The sequence below is a fragment of the Aphelocoma coerulescens genome, chromosome 5 (assembly GCF_041296385.1).
Source record: "Aphelocoma coerulescens isolate FSJ_1873_10779 chromosome 5, UR_Acoe_1.0, whole genome shotgun sequence".
Lineage (NCBI taxonomy): Eukaryota > Metazoa > Chordata > Aves > Passeriformes > Corvidae > Aphelocoma > Aphelocoma coerulescens.
In genome coordinates this window covers 59,243,887-59,269,699 of record NC_091019.1, presented here as the reverse complement: position 1 = coordinate 59,269,699, position 25,813 = coordinate 59,243,887, and the positions used below count along the sequence as shown (strand labels likewise).

At 40.1% G+C, this 25,813-nt stretch overlaps 1 protein-coding gene across 1 annotated transcript; it reads right to left on the bottom strand.

The window, feature by feature from the left end:
• Nucleotides 1-5,519: 5,519 nt before the first annotated feature.
• Nucleotides 5,520-25,443, bottom strand: LOC138111902 (inverted formin-2-like). Its single transcript, XM_069018421.1, has 14 exons — nt 25,361-25,443; nt 23,758-23,819; nt 21,873-22,380; nt 20,357-20,502; nt 19,806-19,867; nt 18,253-18,355; nt 17,498-17,583; nt 16,350-16,450; nt 14,628-14,698; nt 14,418-14,525; nt 13,750-13,820; nt 11,884-12,013; nt 11,130-11,294; nt 5,520-6,606 (listed from the first exon to the last, which is right to left on the bottom strand). The coding sequence occupies exons 3-14, from the start codon at nt 22,369-22,371 to the stop codon at nt 6,487-6,489; spliced, it is 1,662 nt and encodes a 553-aa protein (XP_068874522.1). The 5' UTR covers nt 22,372-22,380; nt 23,758-23,819; nt 25,361-25,443; the 3' UTR covers nt 5,520-6,486.
• Between the last annotated feature and the right edge of the window lie 370 nt (nt 25,444-25,813).

Below are 25,813 nucleotides of genomic sequence, written 5' to 3'. Positions count from 1 at the left end.
TCCAATCAGACTCCAAAATTATGGGCACGATAACTCTAATCTTTGACAAGGCCAACCCTAAAATAACCATGAGTTTCCAGAAGCCTGAGGTCACTGAAGAACCATCTGAAGGTGAGATGCCTAAAGAAAGGACGAAAGAAGCAAAGATGACAACCCCCACCAGCAGAGGCAACCCAAATGCTGACAGCTCCTCTCGGGTATGCCAAAAGGGGAAAGTGAGCAACATCCTGCTACTAAGTGTCATCTGTCTCTGGGTCCTCTGGCCTCCCTTTACACAAGCAGCCGACAGCCGCTGTAACAGATGTTACAAGACTGTGTACCAGGCAGAAGGAGGCTCATTTCAAATTCGACACTTTTTCCGAGCACATACTTATGTTAATCCATCTTGTTATAACATAACAAGGTTGAGTATCTGCTCAGAAAAAGGTCACAAGTACTGGATTGGCAAAAACATTGGCACCCAAATACATAAGCAGAAGGGAGAGTGCCCCTCCCAAGACGATTGGCTCTGTTTCAATTTTAGATACATAACCAAGACAGAAGATTTGTTAAAAAGAAAGACCTATGACACTGACCTGATCCAAGAGGTGGTCATAGAAGAAAAGGAAAAACAAAAAGAAAACAATCCTTTGATGTCAAGGAAAAACTTGTTTATTGACCTGGCAGAAAGGATTGGACAACAGCTAAATTTAACAAATTGCTGGGTGTGCGGAGGAACTTTAGAATCGGAGAGTTGGCCTTGGCGGGGAGTCAGTCTTGGACCCCCCGATTTACTCCGACTGAGTAATCTCTCCCCCACAACCAGACATGACAATGAAACCTGGCTGCTAAGCAATACTGTTATTGGAGAAGAATGCATCTGGAGGAAAGGAAGAAAATTTTTAAAAGAAGTTGGTGAGACAATATGCAAAAGGTACCTGGTAACTGATGGGCAAAAACATTGGTGGATACCTCAAGAACCAGATGTATTCTGGTCTGCAGAAAAGGTTAAAAACAAAAATTGCATTTTGAATCCTGTTAAAAAACTCTGGCAGTGCTGGGATCAAGGAAATCCATATTCTGTCCTGCCACAAATTTCCAAGTACTGGATTACAGCAGCAAGTATACAACCCCACTTCTGGGAAGCACCACAAGACCTCTACTGGATCTGTGGTAACCGAGCTTATTCCAACTTACCACCTCGCTGGAAAGGGAGCTGCACTCTTGGAGCCATTCAACCAAACTTCTTCCTACTTGCTGAAAACGCTGGAGCCCACCTTGGAATCTCCCTTTATGATGAACTTTTCCGTACTAAGAGACATGTAATAGGAGGGACCCAGAGATGGGGAGAAGAAGAGTGGCCACCTGAGAGGATCCTAGAGACTTATGGACCTGCAACATGGGCACAGGATGGGAGCTGGGGGTACCGAACTCCCATCTACATGCTAAACCGGATCATCAGACTGCAAGCACTAATTGAGGTAATCACTAATGAGACCTCTCTTGCTCTTGAACTACTTAACACACAGCAAGGGCAAACTCGAGCAGCCGTGTACCAAAATAGGCTGGCATTGGACTATTTACTAGCTGAAGAAGGTGGAGTATGCGGCAAGTTTAACACCTCAGACTGCTGCATCCATATTGATGATCACGGCGAAGCCATCACCAAGATTACCCAAAACATCAGGAAACTAGCCCATGTTCCAGTGCAGAAATGGCAGCCCTTGATCACTTCTGAATGGTGGGAAAATATTTTCCAAGGACAATGGTGGAAGAAAGCTTTAATTATTGTTGGACTTTCCCTTACAGGACTTATTTTTCTCCCTTGTTTAATCCCTTGTTTCATCCGTCTAATCACCACTGTCGTCCAAAGCATGCCACTGATCCAGGATCTTCAAGGACAACAGCAGCGTCCACCATTCGCTCAAAAGATTATGCATATCAATAATAGTAACAATAAGAAAACTAGAAAGGAGAGAAAAATTGCCCAGCAAGTGTGGGACAGTTTTAAAGAGCTTGAATCTATCCCTGAAGAGTTATCCACCTCCACTTAAATGCAAAGACCAAAGATGTGAGCATAAGAGAAAAAGGGGGGACTTGTCATACATGAAATCCCTATTTGTGCTTGGTCTTTGCATATTAAGTGCCTTAATTAATTTGAGCTTAATATTTTTAAATTGAATGTTAAAATCAATCCATCAGTCCAGGTACACTAATCAAGTTTTTCTGGTCTTCCTGTGTTTACTGTATACCTTTACAAGTGTTTTAAGATGTGTTGGATGTATTTTTATGTTTTACTTGTATCTTGGTTTCAAGGCAGATTTTAAAAAACCCCAGTTGCAACAAACAGCCCAGCCCCCCATAAGCACATGACCCTTATCTCAACTAATATCACCCCTCTGACCAGGAGGAGCCATTGGTGGATGGAGATGGTCTGTCAAAGGGAGAGCACCAATCACCTTGAACCAAAGGGGTGGGCTGTGGGCGGACTGTGGGCGGAGCAAAAGCTATAAAGGGAGCAAAAGAAAGACACGTGGCTCTTTTCCCTTCCTCTCCAGCTTGCTAAGGCAGTGCTGGAGAAGCCTACCCCTTTCTAGGGGCTTTTTAGAAATAGATTTCTTTTTGACCAGCCTAAACTGCAAGTTTATTTTTTTCTCTACCTGAGGTTCAGAGCTGTCTTAAGCCTAAAGTTCCTGAATCCCTGCGCTCCTGGGGCATATCTCTCGAGCCATCTGGATCCCAAATTTTTATATTTTGTTAGTTTTTTGCAATTTTTCAACTTTTTTTCTGTTTTAATAAATTGTTTTAATTTCTACAAAGAGTTGTCTCATTCCTCACAGACACCTTCCACTAGACCAGGTTGCTCAAAGCCCCATCCTGCCTGGCCTTGAACACTCCCAGGGATGGGACACCCACAACTTCTTTCTCTCTGCCCGACAAATAATCAAGCTGATACCAAAACTATAGGCTTCTTCATATTATTTCAGCTATTTGAGTAAATAATGTACACAGAAATAAGATTGCATAAAGCCTGTGGAAAGATTTAAAGACACATTTTAATGAAATGAGCTCAACTTGAATAATCTTTCCAGCCAATAAGGAGGTGGAGATTATGCAGGGGGATGTATATTTAAAAAAGAGAATAAAGGAGCACTGCAATATGGTTATGCTCATTTATGCTCATGAGATAATGGCCTGAAGTCTGCCAGGCTGTCAGTAAAAGAACTGTGGCAAACTCATTGAACTTTGGGGCATAGGGTCAAGATTTTTTTTTTAAGAATTTTTGCAGTTTTCTAGAGTTCATGGGGAATTAATTTAACTGCTTAGCAGTTTTATATTGCCAGATGCAATTAAGAGGCTATTTTTCTCATTTATTCACCATCTTTTTAGGCAACTAAGATCCAGATAATCTGTCCTGTCATTTGCACTTAAATAAAATAAAAATACCATTATGGTATTCACTATCAGCACAGGAAAAGCACTTGCTCAGGATCTCATTTGCTAGTATGTGATTTAAAGCTGCAACTAATAAGCCTCACAAATTCAGGTGCTTTTGTTTAGCTCTGTTTACTAAAATGAAGATATACAAAAGTGAAATACATCCTGGATTACAAACACATACTAGAGTACAATGCAGCTGTAAGTAAACTCTGCACTGAAAGTTGTACTATCCTTAATACACAGTTTTCAAACCATTATTACATACTTTAAAAAAGCAAACTCAAGCAATGCAACAGTGACCCAGTAAGCTTTTAGCAGCAGAATATTAGCTGATTTCCCCAGCTCTTGAAGACTAGATGCTTTTACTATTGCAAGAGCAATTTATGTTGGTGAAATTTTATCATATATCAGCTTGTAACTTACAGCCAAACAAGTAAGTCCTGTGTAAGTACAGACAATAAGAATTTTGCCAGACAAAAGCTCTTGTATTTGACCCTGGATATATCAATATATGGAACTGGATAGGAGTCTGCTTTTGCAGTTGCTTTCTCTGTGTAATGATAGTAGTTATGCTCTGGAACTTCTGTATTGTTCATCAAAACTTACCTGCTCTTTATCTTTTAAAAGCATTTAATTTTCTGCTGCCGTTACAGTATTGTAGTGACATACCTAAATTCTCACCAGATATTAAAATTCGTGTTTCCATACTTTGTTTTAAAGTGTTCTTGTTCTGTTGCTTACTCTGATCATTAGCTATGTCCCCAAATTTCCATTAGAAGCTGCTGATTTTTCCATTTGGTTAGCTAAAGAGACTTCTAGATGTTATTTCTCTTGTAATAACATATATACAATATATGTTATTTTTCTTGAAGTAACATATAAAATATAGTCCTTGCAATTATCTGATAGAATTCTCCAGAAGAATTTAAATGCCCAGTAGTGGAAGTTGCTGCAACACAGGCTGAAGAAAATAAAGCAAGCGAGTTGCTTAATCTACTATCAAGCTTGGAGGAAAAAACATCCTAATGTACCTACATATATAAACATGTCCAGAGGAGTTAAAAAAACCCCCAACCCTAGAATGTCTGAGTCCCTAGAATCAGCATGAGCCTGTCACCAAATTATTTTGGAAATCTTATCTTAAATCTTATTCACAGAAAAGCTGTTTTTAATATATGGAATCAAGTAAGATATTGCTCAGTTGTCTAAATAATACCCTCCATTTGAATTTTGGTAAGAGCTTTTGATTCAGCCTGGTTCCTAGCAACTCAAAACCTCCCTTGTAATCTGTTAATACATCAGCAATGGGTGCTTCTGACTTCACCTCTCCTATGTGAATTCCAGAGAGTGAGATTATTTGCCAGCCCTAAGAGACATTGCTGCTGTGTCTGTCCCTGGCAGATCTGTCAGCAGCAGAGAAATGATCCTCAGACAACTGGACAAATCAGATATTCACACTGACAGAGCATGTGACTGGATTTAAGGTCAGAGATTCACACTGCAGGATTGGGACTTTTAAAGATCCCTGCTCAGGATTTCCCTGTGTGCTGTGTATCACTGGCATCAAGGGAGACACCTGCAAAGCTAAAGGTTCACTTCATTCTTTGTGGAGCCAGGCCTTGACAGTCCTGTAAGCACAGGCTGATCAGGGTTCATCAGATTTACTGTCTTTTCACTCCCTTCTTCAGAAAATAATTACTTAACTTGCTGATTATATGATTAGAAAATCCCCCAAAAACCATTTTACATAGAATGAAGAATGTTGAGATGAGCTTCAACATCCTGTCATGCCAGATCTGATACCCTCTGTTATTTTGTCACCATATCCTGATCAAGATTAAAATAGATTTTAAAAGTTCCTGATTGTCACCACTGCTATGCACAGTTCTCTAAAATCAGTACTGAAAAATAATTCAGAACCTAAATGCTCTTTTCATGTTCAAGTCTATACTCCCCAAGAACTAAATCCACCTTCTCACAAAGGAATCAAAATAATGACAATTCCACCTAAATTGTCTCTTGGAAATACAGAAGGTTCTTCTGGTTTGGTGCTCCTTTTCTTTACAGGATTGAAGCACACCTTTAATTCTCACAGCTGATAAATGTTGCTACCTAATTTTATTTTACCATATACTAGGTTACTTTTTTGTATTTATAGCAAAGAGTTTTTTTGTTTTAATCTGCAGCTTTACATTAAGCGAGTTACGACTGCAAAGTATGTGAAAGATATTTGTGGAAGAATTTGACAAGACAATATTGAAAACTTTGTTTTGGTCAGTTTTCAATGGATCTTATGTATTTTAAAAATGTGTTTCTAAAGGTAACTGTGAAAGAGGAGATAAAAAGAGGTCATCTAGTTAGACACCAGATACAGGAAAAAGCAGAGTCTTCCAAGGGTTGAGCGTCTAGTATAAAATTTACATGATCTCTACTCAGGTTTACTAATGGCTTCTTTGCAATGGTTCTCTGAAGAACCAAGAATTGTAACCAAATGTTATTGGCAGAAATCTTCAATAAAAGTGGATGCCAAGTATTTGCCAAAATAAAAAATTAAAATATACACTTGCCAATATTAGCACTAGACATGCTTCACACCCAGGGAGGCCCAGCACAGCAAGTGCTTTTCTGCATCAATCAGCTGTGCTTCAGCACAGCACAGACACTTCTTTAAGCATAGACAAAACTGCTTTAAGGAATCAGATCTCTGATCAGGAAAAAGCAAATGTTGTGGTAACAATAACACCGGACACAACTTGCCTACTATGCTTCATGAAGTTCAAGTGTGTACAGCTTTCCATAACCCTAAAAGTCTCCCAACAACTACTCAGAATAATAGCAGGATATCCTCCACCTCTGAGCAAAGTGGGAGAAACTTGCTCATAGGGAGTGGTATTTTTTTCTAACATCGCTATCAGGATTTCTTCCAAGCATTCACTTGCACTTGAAAATTGGTAATTGGTGTCTTACTACATGATGCATGGCTAAGTCACACTCTTTATATCAGATCAGGCAGAATTAACAGATAAATTCCTTCTAATTAACAAAATATTGGCTAAAAACCCAGAATTAATTGTTAAATGTACTACACTCTCCATACTCTCCCTTTAGCCTCTTTGCATCTTCGCCTTTAAACTGTTTCTTCCTTTTCTCAGATTTTGCAGCTTGCTCCTTCCTTTCTTGGTTTTCCTGCATTCAGACAGAATGACAAATAAAAAAAGCAAATAAGAGTTACTGAAGGAAAAACTTGTTAGGAAACTCTCAGTTTGCAATGAATAGGTATTCTGGACATGCCCTATGCACACTTAAAACTCTCAGCTGCTGGGGTTTGAGGGTAAATAGCAGAACAGAGCTTCCTGGTCAATCCCTTTGGCCTTCTCCATGTGATGATGTTACCAGCAAACTATTTCATCAGCTTTAACTGCAACTTTCAACTATGGACTGAAATGCATTCTTCTTAATTAGTCCCTTTGTCCACAAAACAGAACATTAGTTTAACTTAATTAGCATTCTAGAGATTTATCCCATAGCAACCTTGTTTGTATTCAGGGATTTCTACCAGAATTTTCAGGAACTGTTCAGCTGTGTTAAACAGCAATTCAGTTTCTCTTCAGGCTCTCATTAAATTTGCCAGTAGTATTTCTGCACTACTGTTCAGGGCCAGAATCCAGGCTGGATGTTTGTTGGTACCACTCACACAACTGCCAGAATGGCATAAATCCTGTTGGGATTTATGCAGATAGGCAGGATTCTGGTTTCCACAGAGCTGCTGGTACCAGAATAATATGATTAATGGAGGAAGAAAAAGGAATGGAACGATTACTGCTAGCAAAAGAAGACCATTACCCAGTGGAAGAGTATTTCTGGCTTTTGATAAGTAGCACAACGGTGGGAGAAGGTAGTTCTGAACAACTGAGATAACTGTAGTGGAACATCAAGATGATAAAAGCCATTTTCTTAAATGCTCATGCAGTTCTTGTTCCAGAGCTGCATTCATCACCAGAACATTGCCATCCAACCTGGAAGCTTCTGATTGCAACCAGTGAATAGCTAATATACAAGTTGCAGGTAGATCAGTACTTAATACGCTGCTGTGTCATATGACAAAACCTAATAACATCCAGGAAGGCGTTGATGCTTCGGTGAAGATAGGACTCTTGATGAGACATGTGTGGTTTCCTTTGCAAAGAGTTTGAAGCAGAAAATACAATTTCCCAGTATAGTGATAAATCTGTTTGATTGCTATGGATCATCTGTGACTATTTCCATAAGACGAGCTGAAGAAGTCCCAGGAAACGTGCACAAGTTTATAGAACCAGCCTTTATAGAAAGTAAGAGTCTAGGATCTTTTGATTCAAAGAATTTTCAAACAAATAAAGAAAACTTGTGAACATTAACAGAGTTAGTCTGTTTGAAATCTGGGAGCATTAGAGGCTCAAGGTTATGGGAACTTCCACTGGAGGCCTTGAAAAGGAAAAAAAATTCAGTGTATTCTTGACAGAGAAAGAAAAGAATCTATTTGTCCTGAATAGAGGGTGCTTCTGAAAGAATGGGGTACAGGTGCTGAAGTCTTATGGAGGGGCTGGAAGCCTTCCATCAGTATATGCCTCCTCTATGTTTGCCTGATAAATTCCTGCTGTGTCTTAGCATAACATCTTTGAGATATTACAGCTGTTAAGAGACTTGCAGATCTGTGGGCCCTGGAATAATGTCTCTACATAATAGGCCATAAGAAATAAAGGAGGTGAATTCAGGGATGTGTTGTTCTGCTAGTTGAACAGCACACACAGTAGTGAGAACAAGCTAAAACACATTAGGCATAGGCAGCGATATGGGATACACATCATAAGGTCACCCCAAGACAGGAATACATTTATCAATTAAGCAAGCCTGAACTAAATTTTTCTTCAGAAAAATTATATAAAAAAAAAACCAAACAACATAACAATTCAATGTAAACACACTTAACAAAGTTTCTTCGACACAGGAAAGCCCAAAAACATACAGTTGTAGTAGGGCAGAGGAATGAATACTCACAATTCCTTCTCCACCTTCCTGGATTACTGAAGGCAGGTACAGGGAGGAGATTCAGTGAAAGACAGTGCCACTTTAGATTTGCACTTTGTGGGATGTTAGATACTTGCTTGCATTTTGAATTAAAAGATGCTCCAGGACAACTGTTTATCCCCATGCTATCTGAAGCACATCCTGTTCCAACACCATATGCACCCTACTGAGGAGCAGCTGCTCCAGCTTGGTTGTCCTAGGGGAGTACACAGAGGAACTATCCCTGTGCAGAGCTGTCTGTATAACCTCTGTCATCAACTGAATACTTCCTAGAGCAGATTTTGTTGAACATTTTTTTCTCTTTTTCCTGAGATTAGACCATCTCTTTGCTGGGAGCTCCCTTCTCTGAACAGCTGCAAATGCTAAGGGAAATCAAATGCTTCCCACAATCCCCTATAATCACACAGTGATTCTTTCCCCCACAATTTTACCACTCAGTTCTCAGCAAAACTCCAATTCCGATTTTTTGTCTTTGAGCTGAGAAACTATTTTCCCCCTGTCTCTTTCCTCCTGCCATCTGCTTCTTTTATTTTTTGAGAACTGGTAAAACAGTCATCAGCCCTGGGTGACAAACCAGCTTCCTTGCTTCCTTTCACTGTGTCAGTTTTGGAGATCATTTGGGTGTTTGGAAAGGCCTTGTTGGTTTGTTTTTTTTTCCTCCAGGTAGATGGAGAGAAAGATGGCAGAGCCTTATTAAAGTAATTCCATTTGTGTAACTCAGTTTTTGTTACCTGAAGGATAGGAGATCAAAAAGAACCCTCAGGGAAAGCAGAAAGATTTTGTTTAAACAAAGTAACAAACCTCAAATCTCTGTAGATAAACTTAGGAGACAAAAAGGATCACTATTTATTGAAACTACTTCCCTTCTTATTTGATGTGGGAATGAAAAGATAGCACTAATGATTTTGACAGTGTGGAGAGACCTGCTTTACACAGAAGACTCATCTCAAAATAAAAGTTACACCTTAGCATTAAAGCTTAAAATAAATGGCACTGGGAAGAGATGATGCCTGTGGCTGATTCTAGTGTAAAAATCAAAATCACAGAACAAAAAGATGCTTTAAAAATTAAAACCTTCAACTTTCCAGCATGCTGCTGTTTCAAGCACAGATAGTATGTTTACTGCAGTGATAGGGAGAAAGCAAGGCAAGAGGAAGAAGCGATTAATTCTAGGTCTGCAGTGAAGGAGAGAGGTGCAGACAGTGTGGCTAATAGCTGTGGTACCTTTGAGGTGAGGTGCTGCTGAGAAATGAAACTGAAAATGAGATGAAAGGGAGTTTACATTTCAGGATGTAAGAAGAAGCTTCCTTCTAGTTGCCCTGACCTGGTTGTGAGCAAGAAGCACCCACAAATGTAGAGTGAATCTCCTGCAGCTATACTAGGGCACTACATAACCTTTATTAGGACTGTTTCTTGAAAGAACTACAGTTGCTGGAATTACCCTTTACAGTAAATTTCCAGTATAGCTCTCCACAGATGGTGAGCCATTATGTTCTTGACTCTCCTAATTCTTTCCTTTGTGCCTAGAACTTTAGGAACTTTAAGGATCAAGCATATTGCCAAAACATCTGTGGTTTATAGGATTCATTTTCCAGACTGACTGTGGCAGTATCACATAATTTCAGAGCCTGGGTAGCTGCGCTGCTTGGAAAATTTCAGCCCAGTGCCTCACTGGAGAAGCAGGTAGTGGGAACAGTAGAGGATATATTTTTCATCTTTCTTTTCCCATCACTTCCTCATAAACTTCGTATGAATCTACGATATGCCCTAAAGCACTCCTCCAGTCTCTCTTGGCAGCTGAGCTGTCTGTATTCTTGCAGTTCTTCTTGTAATGCAGATGGTTCTCTCTAGAGAAGGTTTATTCAGGCTAGGGCTCTCCTGAAGTCAGCACAGGAACGGGTGATTCTTTGCTGTTAAAATATGTATGAATGTGAAGCCACTATCACCTGGCATTAAGGAAACCCTAAAGGAAGTACATTAGTCCAGGTGTGAAGTGTGTGGTAAGGGATGTGAAATGGAGGTTTACTAGAGGTTTACTACTTGGAAGGTGCTCTACACGACTTAAATGGTGAAGTTGCTGTTCTCTTACTCCTTATTGCAAGGAGCAGAGTCCTATAAGTAAATATAATCCCTTGTGAGATTCAGAGGAATTTTTTGGAATATGAAGCACACTGTTTAGAACTAACTAGTACAATGAAATACTGACCCATAAACACATCTTCCAATTAGGCTTTGCCTATTGGAAAATTTACCTTTTGTCCATCAGCAAAGTCTAAAAAGCATGTCAGGTTGCTTATTCTTTCACAAGCCACAAAGCTCCTATTGCACTGAGGCCTGGTTAATAATTTTCAGTGGGAAAATGACTTGAACGGTTCTTCACAGCAAAAAAACTCCAACCTCCCCCCACCCCACAAAAAACCCAACCAACCAAACCAAAACCCACAAACAAACAAAAAAGCCCCACATTTTATATTTGCACACATGCTCATTTTATGCTGCAGTTTGCAAGCACATAAATTTACTTTCATTTTCTTCTGCAGCCAGGATTAGGTAGCCCAGCTTAGAGTAAAAGAAAATAGAAATTATTGCTTGATTAAAAAAAAAAGTTCTCAACCTATTTCTAAACAGTCACAAATGCAAACAACCTGTAAGGCCTTGAGGAAGATCTCTCTGAAGGTTTTCATTGTGCTGAATACATCTTCCAAAGACAATTTTTTTCGGTCCTCACAAAGATAATCAGCAAGTTCTTCCTTCTTCTTTTCAATGGTGGCAAATTCCTTCTGCAAGTCCTTTGAAGCATTGAGGCTGCCCTAAAACATATTTTGTGACACAATTTATGCATATTAAAAAGTAGCATATTCTGAGCTGCCCAGAAGACTTGATCCAGTTAGCAGAGAAGAGTCAGTTTTTAAAAAACTGACAACTAAGATTGGTTCACAACGTGAATCATCTGCATTTTTCCTCATTTCATCATACAATCACATGGAAATGTGGCACAACCTGGATGACTGATCAAGGGAGATGCAGCACCAGGATTTCAACCTTACAGCTTTAGTTAAGTGACCTATTTTGAGAATATGAAAAGCTAGGATGTTAGGAAATATGTGTGGGGGGAGAAGAGCGTATTGCATATCTACTCACTTTTTTCCCCACAAAGCACAGTGAGACACAACATGTTTCTGTACTGCACTGTACGCATTTATAATTGCAACCTACATTTCATTTTTAGGGCCTTCCTTCACATTAGAGAAATGGAGGAAAATCTGGGATACTCCTTCCATCAGTGGGAGTGTAGTAATGATCCCTTTTCCATAGGGCTTTATGTCCAGCTGCAACCTCAATCACAGGGCCTTTAAAGAGAGTGTTTAGGAAGAAAGATGGGAAACATGTCACACTCACATTACCTACTTGTACAGATTTTCCATGCTGTATTTTTGAATCATCTGTTGACAAAAATAAACGTTTCTCTATTTCCAACAGTTTCTTCAAATTGGCATCTGCCTCAGCCCGCATGACGTCAATGTGGATTCTGAAAGGTCCACAAAAGGGACAGTACATTGAAGGGGTAAGTCTTTTGTTTTCATTAACTTAAAAGATTATTATAAACATTACCATCTCTGCAAATGAGCATGGAATTAATCATCCAGCCCAGACCCTGCTCTTGCAGGTAGTTCTCTTGTATATAAATTCTTTTTCATGTGCTCAAACCTTCATCTAAGAAAGGGTAAAGGCTCTGTTCTTTTGCTCTCACTACCTCCCTGGATAGACTGTGGAGGAACCTCACTGTCCTAGTATTCAAAAAACTCCAAAAAATTTCCAGCCTATTTTTATTCCTAGGCAACCACAAGCTCATCTCCCCTGTGCCAATACTGTCCTTATTTAGCTGGTTCTTTTCCCTCCTTGCCTCTTCTCCCTGATCTATTTATAGTCCAAAATTGTATCTCCTCTCTGAGTTAGTTTAGCTTGTGTGGAGATCCAAATACAACCATGCCAAACCAACATCTTCTGTAGTTCTGAGCTACTCTCTTGGCCAGACAAAATTTACTGAATCAGCAAAACCTGGCTTGGCATTTCACAGTGCATCCAGATGTGAGCAGCATTAGGAGAGTCCCTTGTAGGATTTGCACTGTGTGCAGTTCTCCACAGGTTGATTGGTAAATCAATTTTGTAAGTTTGATAGTTTGACTAAACTAGAGGGCACTTACTTTATAAGTGTGCATTTATATCATTGGCCAGCAAGATCTAGTTTCTGTTAAAAAAGGTATTTCTAATATGACACAATCCAAAAGGAAATTCATGGTTCAAAACAACATTCAATTTAGCTTCTGCAAAGATAATTCACAAAAGCCATGCATTTTTCTGTTTAATTACAGAATTAAAACACTTAAAAAAAAATTATTTAGCAGCTACATAATAAATGGCTACATCTACAGATTTAAAAGTTACTCCTTTGAGTTACAAGGAAATCTAAGTCACTACAAGGTTCCTGTGAGTCCTCTGAATTTCTAACAGGATTAAAAATGTTAATCCTGGTGCTACAAATGTGGGTTCTGATTAATTTAATTGAACATATCTCCATGTGATTCCTTTGAGCTAAACAGAAAGAACTGGCGATAGACTCATGAGGCTTTCAGGCCCATGGGAGAAAGTCTAAAGTGTCCAGAAACAGGTTTTTTCTTTCTACACACATACATTAGAAATGTGCTGATACTCAACTCAGGGAGTCCTGAGGTCCCCCAATTGTCAGTAAATCGCCCCACTCATTCCCTCCTTACATGAGCTCTGTACCTCCTGATGGACTTTCACCTAAAAATCACAGAATATGCTGAATTGGAAGGGACCCACAGGGGTCATTGAGTCCAACTCTGGGCCCTGCACAGGACCATCCCCAAGATTCACACTGTGTGCCCCAAAAATATTGTCCAAACACTTCTTGGACTGAGAAACTTCAGGGAAGATATGTTTCTATTACAATGTGGGGGCAAGGAATCTGGTCCTTGAAAATAAGGGAAATTCACTATCTACACAATTTTATTCTAAGGTAGTACTGGATCCACAGAAAGAAAAATCACACTGACCCCCACCCAAAAGTCTTAACCAGGTTGAATTATAAATCTCAACACTGTTTCGTGTTGAAGGGAGCCTCTCTCCCACAGCAGAGAAATCTTGTGACCTTACAACACCACCATAAAATGATTCAGCTCTTTGTTGGCTTTAAAGAGGTTTGCAATTCATACATGACAAAACAAAACAATAATGTCCTACCCTGCTGCCTTGGAAACAAAGTCAAGATCTCTGGGAAGCTGCAGCAGATCTGTGTGGGTTTTTTCAACCTCCTAAAATTGAAGGGAAAAAATGGTTCTCTTACACAGGCAGTCAAGGAGTATGAAAGTTTCTCAGCTGGACAACATCAGGACTGAAAAATTAACACTTCCGTTTCGTTCTTACAAGCATAGGGATAAATTTAGTCTCGTTCATTCTTTTTCTCATGTTGGCATCCACAGGGAGTTAAAATGAAAGGAAAAGACTCATTTTAAGTGCTCAGGCTGACATCCCATGGGCTGCCACAGTGCGCAGGCTGACCTGAGATTTTGTCTTCATACCCCAAAAATAAATTTCATTTGACAGATGCATTTGGGATATGTGTCAACAGAAGAGAGCAGTTGGAGAAGAAGAGAAAGAAAACAGCAAGCAGACTTGTCAAGTGAATTTGAGGAAGGAAACCTAGTGTTACCTCTCTAAATATTACTGTATATGGATGTGATTCTATCTGCACAGAGAGCTGTGGAAAAGTTTTCATGGTATTTCTGGCACAGAGGCTCTCCCTCCAGGTACCTATAGTGGGGTATTACTGAGGTAAAAGCCCCTTAGCTTCTGGGGAATTAACATTTGAGAAAAATGCACACAGGACTAATTTCTCAGTTTTGTTGTACCTCCAAAATATGGTGAAGCAGAGTAATGTCACTTTGGTTTGCTTTTGTTTCTGTTAGTTTAAGCAAGGCACTAATTTTAAAACCTCCAGCATCTCCAGTGTGATGCCCCTAGAAGATACAGAAGAAAGTTCCTTCCATCAGTTTTCAAGTCTTGCTTTGTATTTTCTGTTATCTTTAGAATACAACAAGTAAAGAAATAATTTTACTTACATAGTTCAGAAAGTTTCCAACTTTAAGAATCAATTGGCAGAAAACTGGCAGTCGGTGACTGGTAAGAATTGCTAAAGAATAAGAAGACAGACATTTTCAATAAATTAAATTAAATTATCTGAAATAGGATTTTCCTTAGGTTTGACAGTGATGGTAACAAAATTTTCATCCAATATTATGTCAAGCCATTGTTATGGATTTGGAAAAATACCAGTAAAGAAATAAATCAGCTGAACAGAAGTGGAATGAGTAAGTTTCTATTATGATCTCTTCTTTATAAGTAGATGGAAAACTAGTTTTTCCATTAAGTTTGGAATATAGATGTGTCAACCCTGCAGCTGCCTTACGAGGGAGAACCACATACAAGAAAGCATACAAACTTGTGGAAATCCATAGCCCTCATTCCCAGCATATATTATTCTAGTTAAGAAAAGCAAAGGACTTTGTGCCTCATTATCATTGTTAATGAGAACAATAATCAAAAGATACACATTTTACCAGGGGAATCTGGGGTAAGAAGTTTTTGGCAGAACTAGGACAGAAACACTGACCCTAGCAATAGGGTAACAGGGATGTCAGGGTGGGACTGTAGAGAGCTGTTGATTACACTGCAGTAAAAAGTGACCATAGCACTGACATCAGACATCCAAGTATAGCTGTTTTATGTGCAAACATCAAAGTCTGCAGTTTAAGTGTGTTTAACAGGAGATCAATGGCTCTCTAAAACCATTGAATTGAAGCTGGAATGCAAGAGCACCTTCAAGAAAGAGCCAACTTAAAATTAAAACCAGGGCTAATTTTGTGTGGAGGGGTCTCCTGAAATATTGGTGAACATCATCTGGGATGCCCTTTTCTGGCAGCCAAATCAGATTCTGGTATGTCACAGAGTCCTGCTCCATCACAGAAGTAAGCTGGGCTGCATCAGTGCACACTACAGGAAAAACTGGAACTGATTCATTGTTATGGACAAAAATCTCCACTGTACACAAAAATGTAGCCTATATTCATACAGGATCTGGCACTGACATCTCTGCCTCAGGAGAGACTTTACCACTCCCTACAACTCCCTGAAGGGCTGGAGCCAGGAGGAGTTCGGCCTCTTCTCCCAGTGACAGGATGAGAGGACACAGCCTCAAGCTGCAGCAGGTAGGTTCAGGTTGGACACCAGGAGGAATTTCTTCACAGAAAGAGTTGTTGAGCATTGGAATGAACTGCCCAGGGAGGCGGAATCACCATTCCTGGAGGTGCTCGAGATACAACTTGGCACTTAGTGCTAAGGTCTAGTTGAAAAGGTGTTGGTGGGTCAAAGGTTGGACCCAGTGATCTTAGAGATCTTTGCCAACCTAAATAATTCTGTGAACCCTGGAAGTGTTCAAGGGCAGGTTGTGTAGGGCCTGATCAACCTGGCCTTGTGAAAGGTGTTCCTGCCCATGGCAGGGAGGTTGGAACTGGATGATCCTTTCCCAACCCAAACCATTCTATGATAAAGGAAATTTCCTTCTTTCTCTGCAGAACTGCTACTTCAGAGCAGAACAGCACGAACTGCAATTCTTCAGAATGTATCCTAGGAGCAGGAATTTGCAGAATCATTTTGATGTTTGCTACACATTCAGCAATTACAAGGTTAATTTTGATTAGATTATAGCATAGGCTACCACTGATGCTAATCAAGTAGAAGAAAGTGGCCAAGCCTGGGCATTGGTGCAGCCCCAATGTACTTACTTTCACAGGCTGTCCTTATGGCTTGTGCTTTTGGCCACAGACACTCCAGCAGAATTTTTGTTTCCTCACAAATCAGCATGCATTCAATCCGCAACTGGTAGCTAAAAAGAGACCAGTGGAAAAAAACCACAGCAAACACCACAAAAAACAAACCCCACAGGCCTGATTAATTGAGTTGTGTTCAGCAAGAGCATCATCCATTTTAGGCAAAGCGCAGTACCAACATTCTTATGTTCTCTTTAATACTCTGACATGAGAACTGGATTATAAATAAATCAAACACAGATATTTCCAAAGATGTCCTAGACACAATTATCTCCTCTTTCAGAAAGCAATGCTGGACTGACATCTGGCAGTGACTACCTTGCATAATGAGGCCATAATTTTTTACAGTTCCTGGGCAACACTAGCCAGGATTTTAGTTCTTCTTTTTAACTTCACAAACAGAAATTTGAAATATTTTGGCAGTGATGTCTTTTAATGACATTTATGCCTCATCATGGATTAATGTTGTGGAAGGAAAACATTTTCTAAAGTACTTTTAAATCTAGCTAGAAGTTTGAGAAAATGAAAAGCCATATTTTCACCACCACATTTTCAAAAAAGTGTGTCTGGTTGTGGCATGGCAACTGATCAGATTTATGGAGGGCTATTGCTATTAATTATAACGTATCACCATGTTTTTGTGAACAGCAGAAAGATTTCTCTGTGTGCACCTCATTTGACTTGGTAAAAACTGGGGAGGTGGTGAAAGCACAGGCACTGCTGTGATTCACTCATGGATTTGTGGGCTCTCCAGTGGGTGAACTGGAATCTGTAAGCCCGGGGGGGGCGTGAATGAGCAGCCTGGTGACAGGATTCAGTCTGCAGCTTCACGCCATACAGGAATAGCTGTTCAGCAGGCAACGGTTTTTTCATACCAAGATTATTTTAACTGTAGTTTGCCAAAGGTGTCTGAAAGTCTCTTTGGCCTTTGGGAAGGAAAAAAAAATCTCAAACAAGCTCTACAAATAGCAGTCAGATGATTTACCCTGAAGACTGAATGTCAAGAACATCCCCTCTAGCACAAGAAGCAGAGGCCTTAATTTTTATGGACAAATCTTGTAAGAACCACACTCACGGAAAGAGACAAGGAAAATTTTGCTTACCTGGGAACTTCCAAAAGATGGAGATAAAACTGATCTGCATTTGCCAGCTGTGATTTTTCTTCTTTGCAAGATTTGAGGCTTTTTACCTAACAGGGAATAAAAGAGCAAAATAACCACACAAATATTTTATTTAACAGGGAAAATAACCGCACAAAAATTTCCGCTGCCAGTTGCTTCTTACAGGCACGAAACTTTTCTGAACTTGCTGTGCACACAGGCAATGGGAGTGAAGCATATGAACAATAAATTCTGCATATGAACTGGTTTGCAAGGGCAAACATGTAGGTTTTGTTTTGACTGGAAGGTCTTTTGCCTTTGTACAGCATCTCCTAGGATGAATTCCTGATCTGTAGGCAGGGATTCAGCAAGCTATAATGCACAGACACCCAAAAACCCCTTTAAAAGATGGGTCCTTTCTCCTCCTCCTCTTTGAAACCTGCTCTGAAAGGCTCTCTATTCACCTAAGTACACAAATCCTAACATGCCTCATCCACCTAATTAAAAGAACAGGATAGAGAGCAGCACTTGTCTACACCTGTGTCGAGACTCCCAACATGCTCTTGGCTCAACCCCTGTGTGAAGAGCCCAGACTGTTGTTGGAGTGGACTTCCCACCACTCTGCCTTGGAATGTCATTGACCTAGATGCAGCAGAAGGATGTGGATCCAGTCATAGCTGCTTGCTTTGGCAGTGCAAATTTTTAAACCTGAACACACAATACTTTGAACTCCACCAGAATGACACATTAATAGATACCTCCTGGTCTTCAGGCAGCAGTTTAAGTAGCTGTTTCAGCATCTCAGCATCCAGCTTTGATCTGTCCCCTTTCTGAATCATGGCTGCAATGTCTTCATTGGAGCTGCAGGAAGGAGAGAAATGCCGTGGAGCACTGAGGGAGTAACATGGCAAATGGAAAAGACCCCAGGCTCTCTGCTGGCACTGCAGGAGCAACTGAAGTAATTCATAGTACACTTGCCTCCCATTACATTTTGGATCTTAGTCCTCAGAAGTACAGTGGAGATATGAAAATGCAAAGGTTTGTCTTTTAAGCCTAAACCAATATTCCTTATAATTTAGGTGGGCTTTCTGGCCCTTGTTCATATTTACACAAGAAACCCCAAAGCTCTGTCCAGTGTCACTGAGAAGATGTTTACATTTGAATTCCTCCACCATTTGCAGAAAAGACAAGGATAAAACCAATGGCTCTGTCTTGGAGTGACTTTATGATGATGTATCCCATATCGTTGCCTGCCTTCTCTCAGAGGATATATTTCCAAATTTGCCCAAACCGGCGCAGCTCCCAGAAGGTTTTAACAAAAATCCTTGTCTGAAATGCTGGCAGGCAACATGTGTTTGAAATTATTCCAGCTTGCTGTGATTTGGGCTCTGGAGAGCTGGGCTCTGTTGGACACCAGTGCTGACAGAGGCAGCACCCGGCTCCAGAGCAGCCTCATCCCTCACGAGTGCAGTGGGGCTCAGCTCTTTGATCCCATGTTCACCAGCTGCCCTCAGAAGAGCTCAACCACTGCCCAGGGAATCATGCAGGGAGTGGAAATAGCACTCTCCCCCGCTGAGAAGCAGTTTGTCATGGAAAAAGAATAATAATAATTAAAAACATCCCCCTGACTGATTCTGATTTATTCTTAATGAAAAGGGACTTCTTGGCTGAGTTTCTGCTTGAAACCCTTTTAATATGGGCCATGACACAAAGGGCAGAGAGAGAGCAGAACATTCATCATCATCCTGCCATAGTTGCAGGGAATCTAAGAGTAAAGATATTTTCCCAAAAACTAGTAAAAATTCCTTTTCCTTCCCCACCCCTCCATGAGGGCTGTGACGTGGTAAATTTCCATTTGTTTAATTATTCAAACTGTTTCCTATTTATAGAAAAACTGCAAATAACTATATATGACTTTGGATCTGAACCCCTGGAGATGCCTCTTTAAAAACAATGAAGTGATTTGAAACTCCAACAGTCTTCACTAATGGTTCCAGTCAGAACTTGATATTTATGTCAATATTATAAAAAAAAAAAGAAGACGTTTCCACATAATTTTACTGTTATTGATGAATACTGTTTGTTTAGGAATTTGTAGTCCATTCTAGATTTAATACCAGTTTAAAAAATGATATTGATTGTCTGGAAAAAGACAGTCACATCTCAGTATTAAAAAAAAAAAAGACAAAAAAAGTTGATAAAGAAAGATAGTACTTGCAAAATATTTCTGCTAAATTAATTTCATTTTATATCTGAATAAACACATAGACACATCAAATCAGTAATTTAGATGTTACTCTCCAAATCTTACCACTTGAATTGCTTCAGAAATATACTCAGAAGGAGACTTTTCTTTGGGCCTATGAATGTGATCTGTTAAAAGGGAAAAAAAAAAAAATCAGTCAGCTAGAAATACATTTACCTTGGTTTCAACAGATTTTCTAGAGCTTTTGTTTGTTTATTGGGTGAGAGTCATGGGGATTTTTTGGTAATAACATTATCAATAACCTTCATTGATCAAACCCCAAGAAACTGACAACAATACAGGGTATTAGATCTGTTTGAGAAAGAGGCAAAGGCATAGAGAAGGAAATTGATTTGTTTATAACAATTTATAAGAATTAATATTGAAATTCCCTTGTCCCCCCTGTCTCAGATGAAGACCTGTCCCTCAGCAGAGTTACTTCAACTTGTTTCATTCTAAACCTCTCCTGTGTTTTTTTTAAAAGGCACCCTCAAGCGGTGGATATCAAAGTATTTCAAACTTTCTTCTTATAAATAATTGACAACAATAAAGAATGAATAGGATTTTCACTCCCAAGAATTTTGCCATTCTTTACAAAAAGTGAGCAGTCCAAGTACCTCTTTTGTTTTCTTAATTTTTGGCCCTGTTTTCTCCTTAGGTGGTGGTGGTGGTGGGACAGAGAAAAGAAGCTCCAAGCTTGCATAATCAGGTTCTACAAGCTCCTTGCTGCTGCTTGGCATCACAGCCCATATGGAGCGGCTTTCTGGAAGAGAATAACAGCACAAGGTGGACCACAGAGGTTGAGGAGCACTTTCAGGGCAGTGTGATTTGTGAAAGGGAAAACACTTTTGAGGATGAATGAAATATGATGCTCATTAGCCCTGGACAAACGTGAATTATTTAAGAGTGACAGCTCCCACAGAGAGCATCCCAAAGGTTTGAAGCCTAATTAAACCTGGAAGACTACTGCCACATTCAGTTCACTGAGCTGAAGGCAGCAGATGAACTTAATGGGCTGCTCCAAATTGTTTTTGCTATTGCTGACCAGCTACACATTGGAGAATTGTGGTACCCACACTGGGGATGCTGCATCCAATTAGGTAAACATCTCTTTTTGCAAGAGTTAAGGCCTCCCAAGCCTAGCATTGTCACCAGAATCACCATGAGCCATCCAAATAACAAATAGAACTTCAAAACATGAACTTGTACAGCACAGGATCTCACCTCCTTTTACTTTAGGAGAGATTGCAACAGTGACACAATGCATTGGGGATGGATCTTGTATCTCTGCACAAGAAAGCAGTCCATGGCTCAGGTTTTTTATATCTGTGTTTATATATTTTATCATAGCAGCAAGTTCTTGCCCCCTATGTCTCCTTGTCTTGGAGATAAGCAAGGAAGAACAACTGAGATCTATGTTGTGTGAACTGAATATTAAGAACTGCAGCAAAAATGGAAATGCGTTCCCAGCCTTTCTACTGGAAGTTAAACAGGACTGGCAAGCCCCTTTGGCACATGGTAACCACAGACTCTTAGCGGGTTTTTTGTGTGTGTGAAGCACCACACAAATCATGTGGCTGTGGTCAGTATGAAATGAAGTTGGGGGCTGCCCTGAGGGTACATGTTCCCCAGCCCTACTGACAAGAGTTTTCAGCCTCAGATCTTGGCTGATGCATCTTCTGCCTGTGTGAGAAAATAAAAAGCAAAGAAAAAGCTTCAGCTGAGGCTTCACTCACTGGTGGTGTGCCAGGAGTTCATTAAGAAGAACCACAGAACATGACCATTCAAAGGATCTTTCCACTCAACACACTCAAGAGTGCTTTGCAAACCTTAATCAGTTCAGACTTAAAACACCCCTTTAACAAGTAACAAATAGAGATTGACAGGCTAAGAGAAGGTAACTTTAGCAGCCACAGAGCCTCAGTTCAGAGCTTCTCCCAAACTACTATTTCCTCCACTAATTGGAAAAGGACAGGCTTTCCATATTTATTTGTGATGATGACTGAGAGCAAGCAATGGGACCACCTGTGTGATGTGACTTAGGAGTGAAGGCTTAGTCCCCCAACATCAGTGCTTTCCTCTGGCTGCAAAGTGCATGAACCCATCTGCCCAGCGTTACAAACAAGCACGTACGTCTCACCACGTCAGAGGGGAGCTTCTGCCAGTGAAACAGCTTCATCCTCAGAGTTGGTGTCTTCTTAGCGCGGGGCTGCTCCCCACATCCACAGGTAAGATGACTGCACCTAGGATGGCTGCATGGCTGGGGAGATGGGAGCGATGGGGCATTTATGCCAGGCACAGAAACAGGGGGAAGAGGCACCTTACACCCAGGAGGTAGGGGTGGAGGGGCTGGCAGCTGTGGCAGCAGAGCTGGCATGACAGACTGTCCTTGGGAGGAAGAGAAAACATCTTTCTGGGAAGGTGATGTGTTCCCTGGACATGGCTCTGACTTCCCAGAAAGGCCAGTTGTTGGAGAAAGGCTCAGGTCTGCACTGGGGTTCTCCTCTTCCCAGTCCATGTTAACTTGGATGCATTTGTTCACCTTTGGAACAAATCTTCTAGACACTGCTTTGTGATGATTTGAGCAGTGCATGCTTGATAGCAGACTCTCCATGGCTTGCCCCAGTCCCATTTTCCTGCTCTACAAGACAACAAGGAGGTACATGGATTAGCAAAGCTCCTCACAACTGCTCTCTACTGGTAACTCTACAGAGACAGAAATAACAGTGACCTTCCTCTTAAGGTAAGCAACAGAAATATTTCTAACTGCTTTACAAGCGACAGTTTGTGGTGGTTTCAGCTGTGAAAGTCAGGAGAAGGAAGTCCTGCTGGCCATAAGGCTCCTTTTTGACTTCTCTTGATCCTTCTACATTCTTGTTGCAATATACGAAAAAAGAAAGCAAATGCTATCAGCATAGTAAATCCCTACCTGGTTGTTTTTCCCCCCTTGTTGATCAGCCATTTTGTGCTGGGAATGAAGGGGTAAAGGGATGCCTCCTACAGAAGTTGCTGCAGTTGCTCTATAGATGGGGCATCTCAAACAGCAGGGACACAGTCACTTAATCCTGGAAGACCATGTTGCACCAACTTACCTTGAGTGCAGAAGGGTGTGGGGGATTTAAAGAGAAACTCTCAAAATAACCTAATAAAGTAAACAAGCTCCAGCTGAGGAGGAGGATTCAGGGTGAGCTGCTTAGGTATTTGTAACTACACATGGAAATGACTAGTAAGCATTTAAATGAGTAAGACGGTCTTTCTTATTTTGCCCTTAAAACAAATTTTAATCTAGGGAAAATCTTTATTTTGTCTTGAGACTATACAGTTTCTCCCAGATCCTCTTGCAAAAGGCTGTGCACAAGTCCCTTCTTCCATTTATGCCCAGTTTTAAACATGGAGACAGTCCTGCCAAAGTTAGTAGACCATTTGCTGGCTCAGGGCTTGGCTTTGTTTTCTTGACTGAGGAGACCTTTCTTTTGCAAACAGTTGCATTTCTTGTGGATGAGCAGTGTCGTGGGACACTGCTCATCTCAGTAGCTGGAGCTGTTGTGTGATTTCTCTCTTTACAATCTCTCCAGCAATGGCCATCAAAAATGGCAGGAACAGCATGTGCTAAAAGGGGAGCAGTGAGCAAACTATCAATGCTCCAGAAATGACATAGTAGGTGCAGCATTTTTAGGCACTATATGTAGGCAGAAACAAAGCCCCCTGCCCTTCCAGCCTTTAATAAAACACACAATAATAGCATCAGCAGTTTGAATACAGTTAACTATTTGGGGACTTGTGTTTGCAGTGCAGGATGAGAGTTTTTTGGTACATACACCATGTTTATGTTCTCAAAGGGCTAGATTAATACTTATGAATGAACATTTTCCTCCTGACACAGCAATTTTGGGCAGTCACTAACACAGAAAAATCTCATTAAGGGAGCTGCATTAAAACCTGCAATTGATGCATCTAGTCCATAGCATACCTGTAAAGCATCTCCTATAATTTGGAGCAGTTTGTCTTTGAAACCTACCAGTTCATAGTGATGATCGTCTCCAGCTCTTACAGCCCCACTAAATTTGTGAACCAATGCATCTAAGGGGAAAAAAAAGTAACAAAAATTTGATTTTTGTTTTCAATTTAAATTTAGTAAGAATGGTTTATATTAAAAACATTAAATGTTAAATCAACCAGTAAATAACATTTGATTTACATACTAAATGGTGCCAGTTAAATAAGCCAAAGGCCTATAATAAAAAATTAATATTAACCACATTTGCAGTTTACTTAAATTAATTTTTTGTTGGTTTCCTTTTTTTTTTTCCCCCACAAATAAGCAGCTTCCCCAAAGGTAAAGCAGGCTCACATTTAATTTATGGAAAAAACTTAATGTATCCCCTTTAGGACTTCACAATCTTTGTGGTAAACTTGTACATATGTCTGTAATTACCCTAACAGGACAAGTGAGGGATTCAGCCCTATGGAAAAGCCTAATGAGAAATGAGAAAGCCTAATGAGAAATAAGCCACTTTCTGCTAGAAATATTAGGAGTAAAATGAGCTGATGAAAAAAAATCTTATTAGAAATGCTCATGTTAAAATTCTGCTGCTTGTTTATTTTAATTAAGCTATAGGGAGAATCAGTAAGACTATTAATTAGGAAGCTCTTTTTTTTTTTTTTAAATCGGAGTGCTCATCTAAATTGCTACAGGGTTTGTGTAAAGGAAAGTCTTATTTTTAAAAATCCCACTAAGAAGTACTACTATGCAAGAAACAGCTAATGTGCTTTGAATGATAAATAGGCTTATAATAATGTATCTCCAAAGATCATACTTTAGAGACTGTGTGGAGAAATCCATGCTCTTAAAAAGATTAAAGCTTTGGTATAACTTCAAGGCAGCTGCAACTTACATTGCTGATAATGTTCAAATGAGCTCGTGGGTATATTTTAAAAAGAAATCTCTGTGTGAAATTTCTCCTTATAACGTGCAGCCTCCCCTCCCCGGTGAATACATACATAAACATACACACATCTCAGTGCAGCCAGACAAGCACTGGCACCACTTAGGCAGGGCAGGGAACAGAGATTGACTCAATACATCAGCCCAATTCTGATGAGCCAGTTGAATCCGTTAACTTGCAATTAACTGTGAAGCTGTTTCCAGTGCTCTACTACTCCACCTTTTGTTTTATTGGGAAAGCTAACGATGCTTGAGGACCACAATACAGGCTTTCCACGTTTCCATCTGATTACTGACATGCTAAAAATAGGCACACTTCTCCTTAGCCTTGAAAGAGAAGCTGTATTTTGATGGGATAGGGTTTAGAATTTTAAGTCAGATTAAAAAAAATGCCTTACCTCTGTGATTTGGATCATGTAAATACTCCCAGTTTTTCATTGATTGTGTTGCTAATGGACTAATATGGGGATATGTTGTTTTGTAAAATAGGAATTTCATTTATTGGTCGTTATTATACTGGAAACAAGGATTTCAATGAATGTTTCAGAAGACCTGATATTTCCCCTTGTGTGCTATAAATACTTAAGAGGCTTCTCTTTGAGGGGGAAGTTACTCAAAAACTGTGCCCCACACACATGCAAGGTAACCACCAGAAGTGTAAGCACAGAGTCAATACCTGCAGTGTAAGATAGTGTTGAAGATATGAAGATGTACTTCTTACCAAATGGCTGGAGCTGAGCAGCAGGATGGACAACTGGGGAGAGGGTTAGTCACTTGTTTATGCAGACAGCTGCTCCCTAACGAGAGCAAACCTGTTGTTCATCAGCTCCCAATGGGCTCCACTTGCTTTGCTTTGGATTCAGGGAGTGACTTGCATTAAGATGCTCCCGGTATAATATTCCTCACTGCTGGCTTTGCAACGGGTGTAATTTATTGTTGATGATTATGATTCTTACAAGGATAAAAATAAGGAGTAGGAGAAAATAGGGACCTTAATCCTTTCTTGCCCAAGCAATCTTCTCACTATAAGGTTTGCTCTTTTCCTTTCACATATATTCCTAGAGGTTTTCAAGATTTTTCTGCAACTTGGGTTCAAAGGGGCCTTAGGGGAACAGTAATTCCTTGCAAG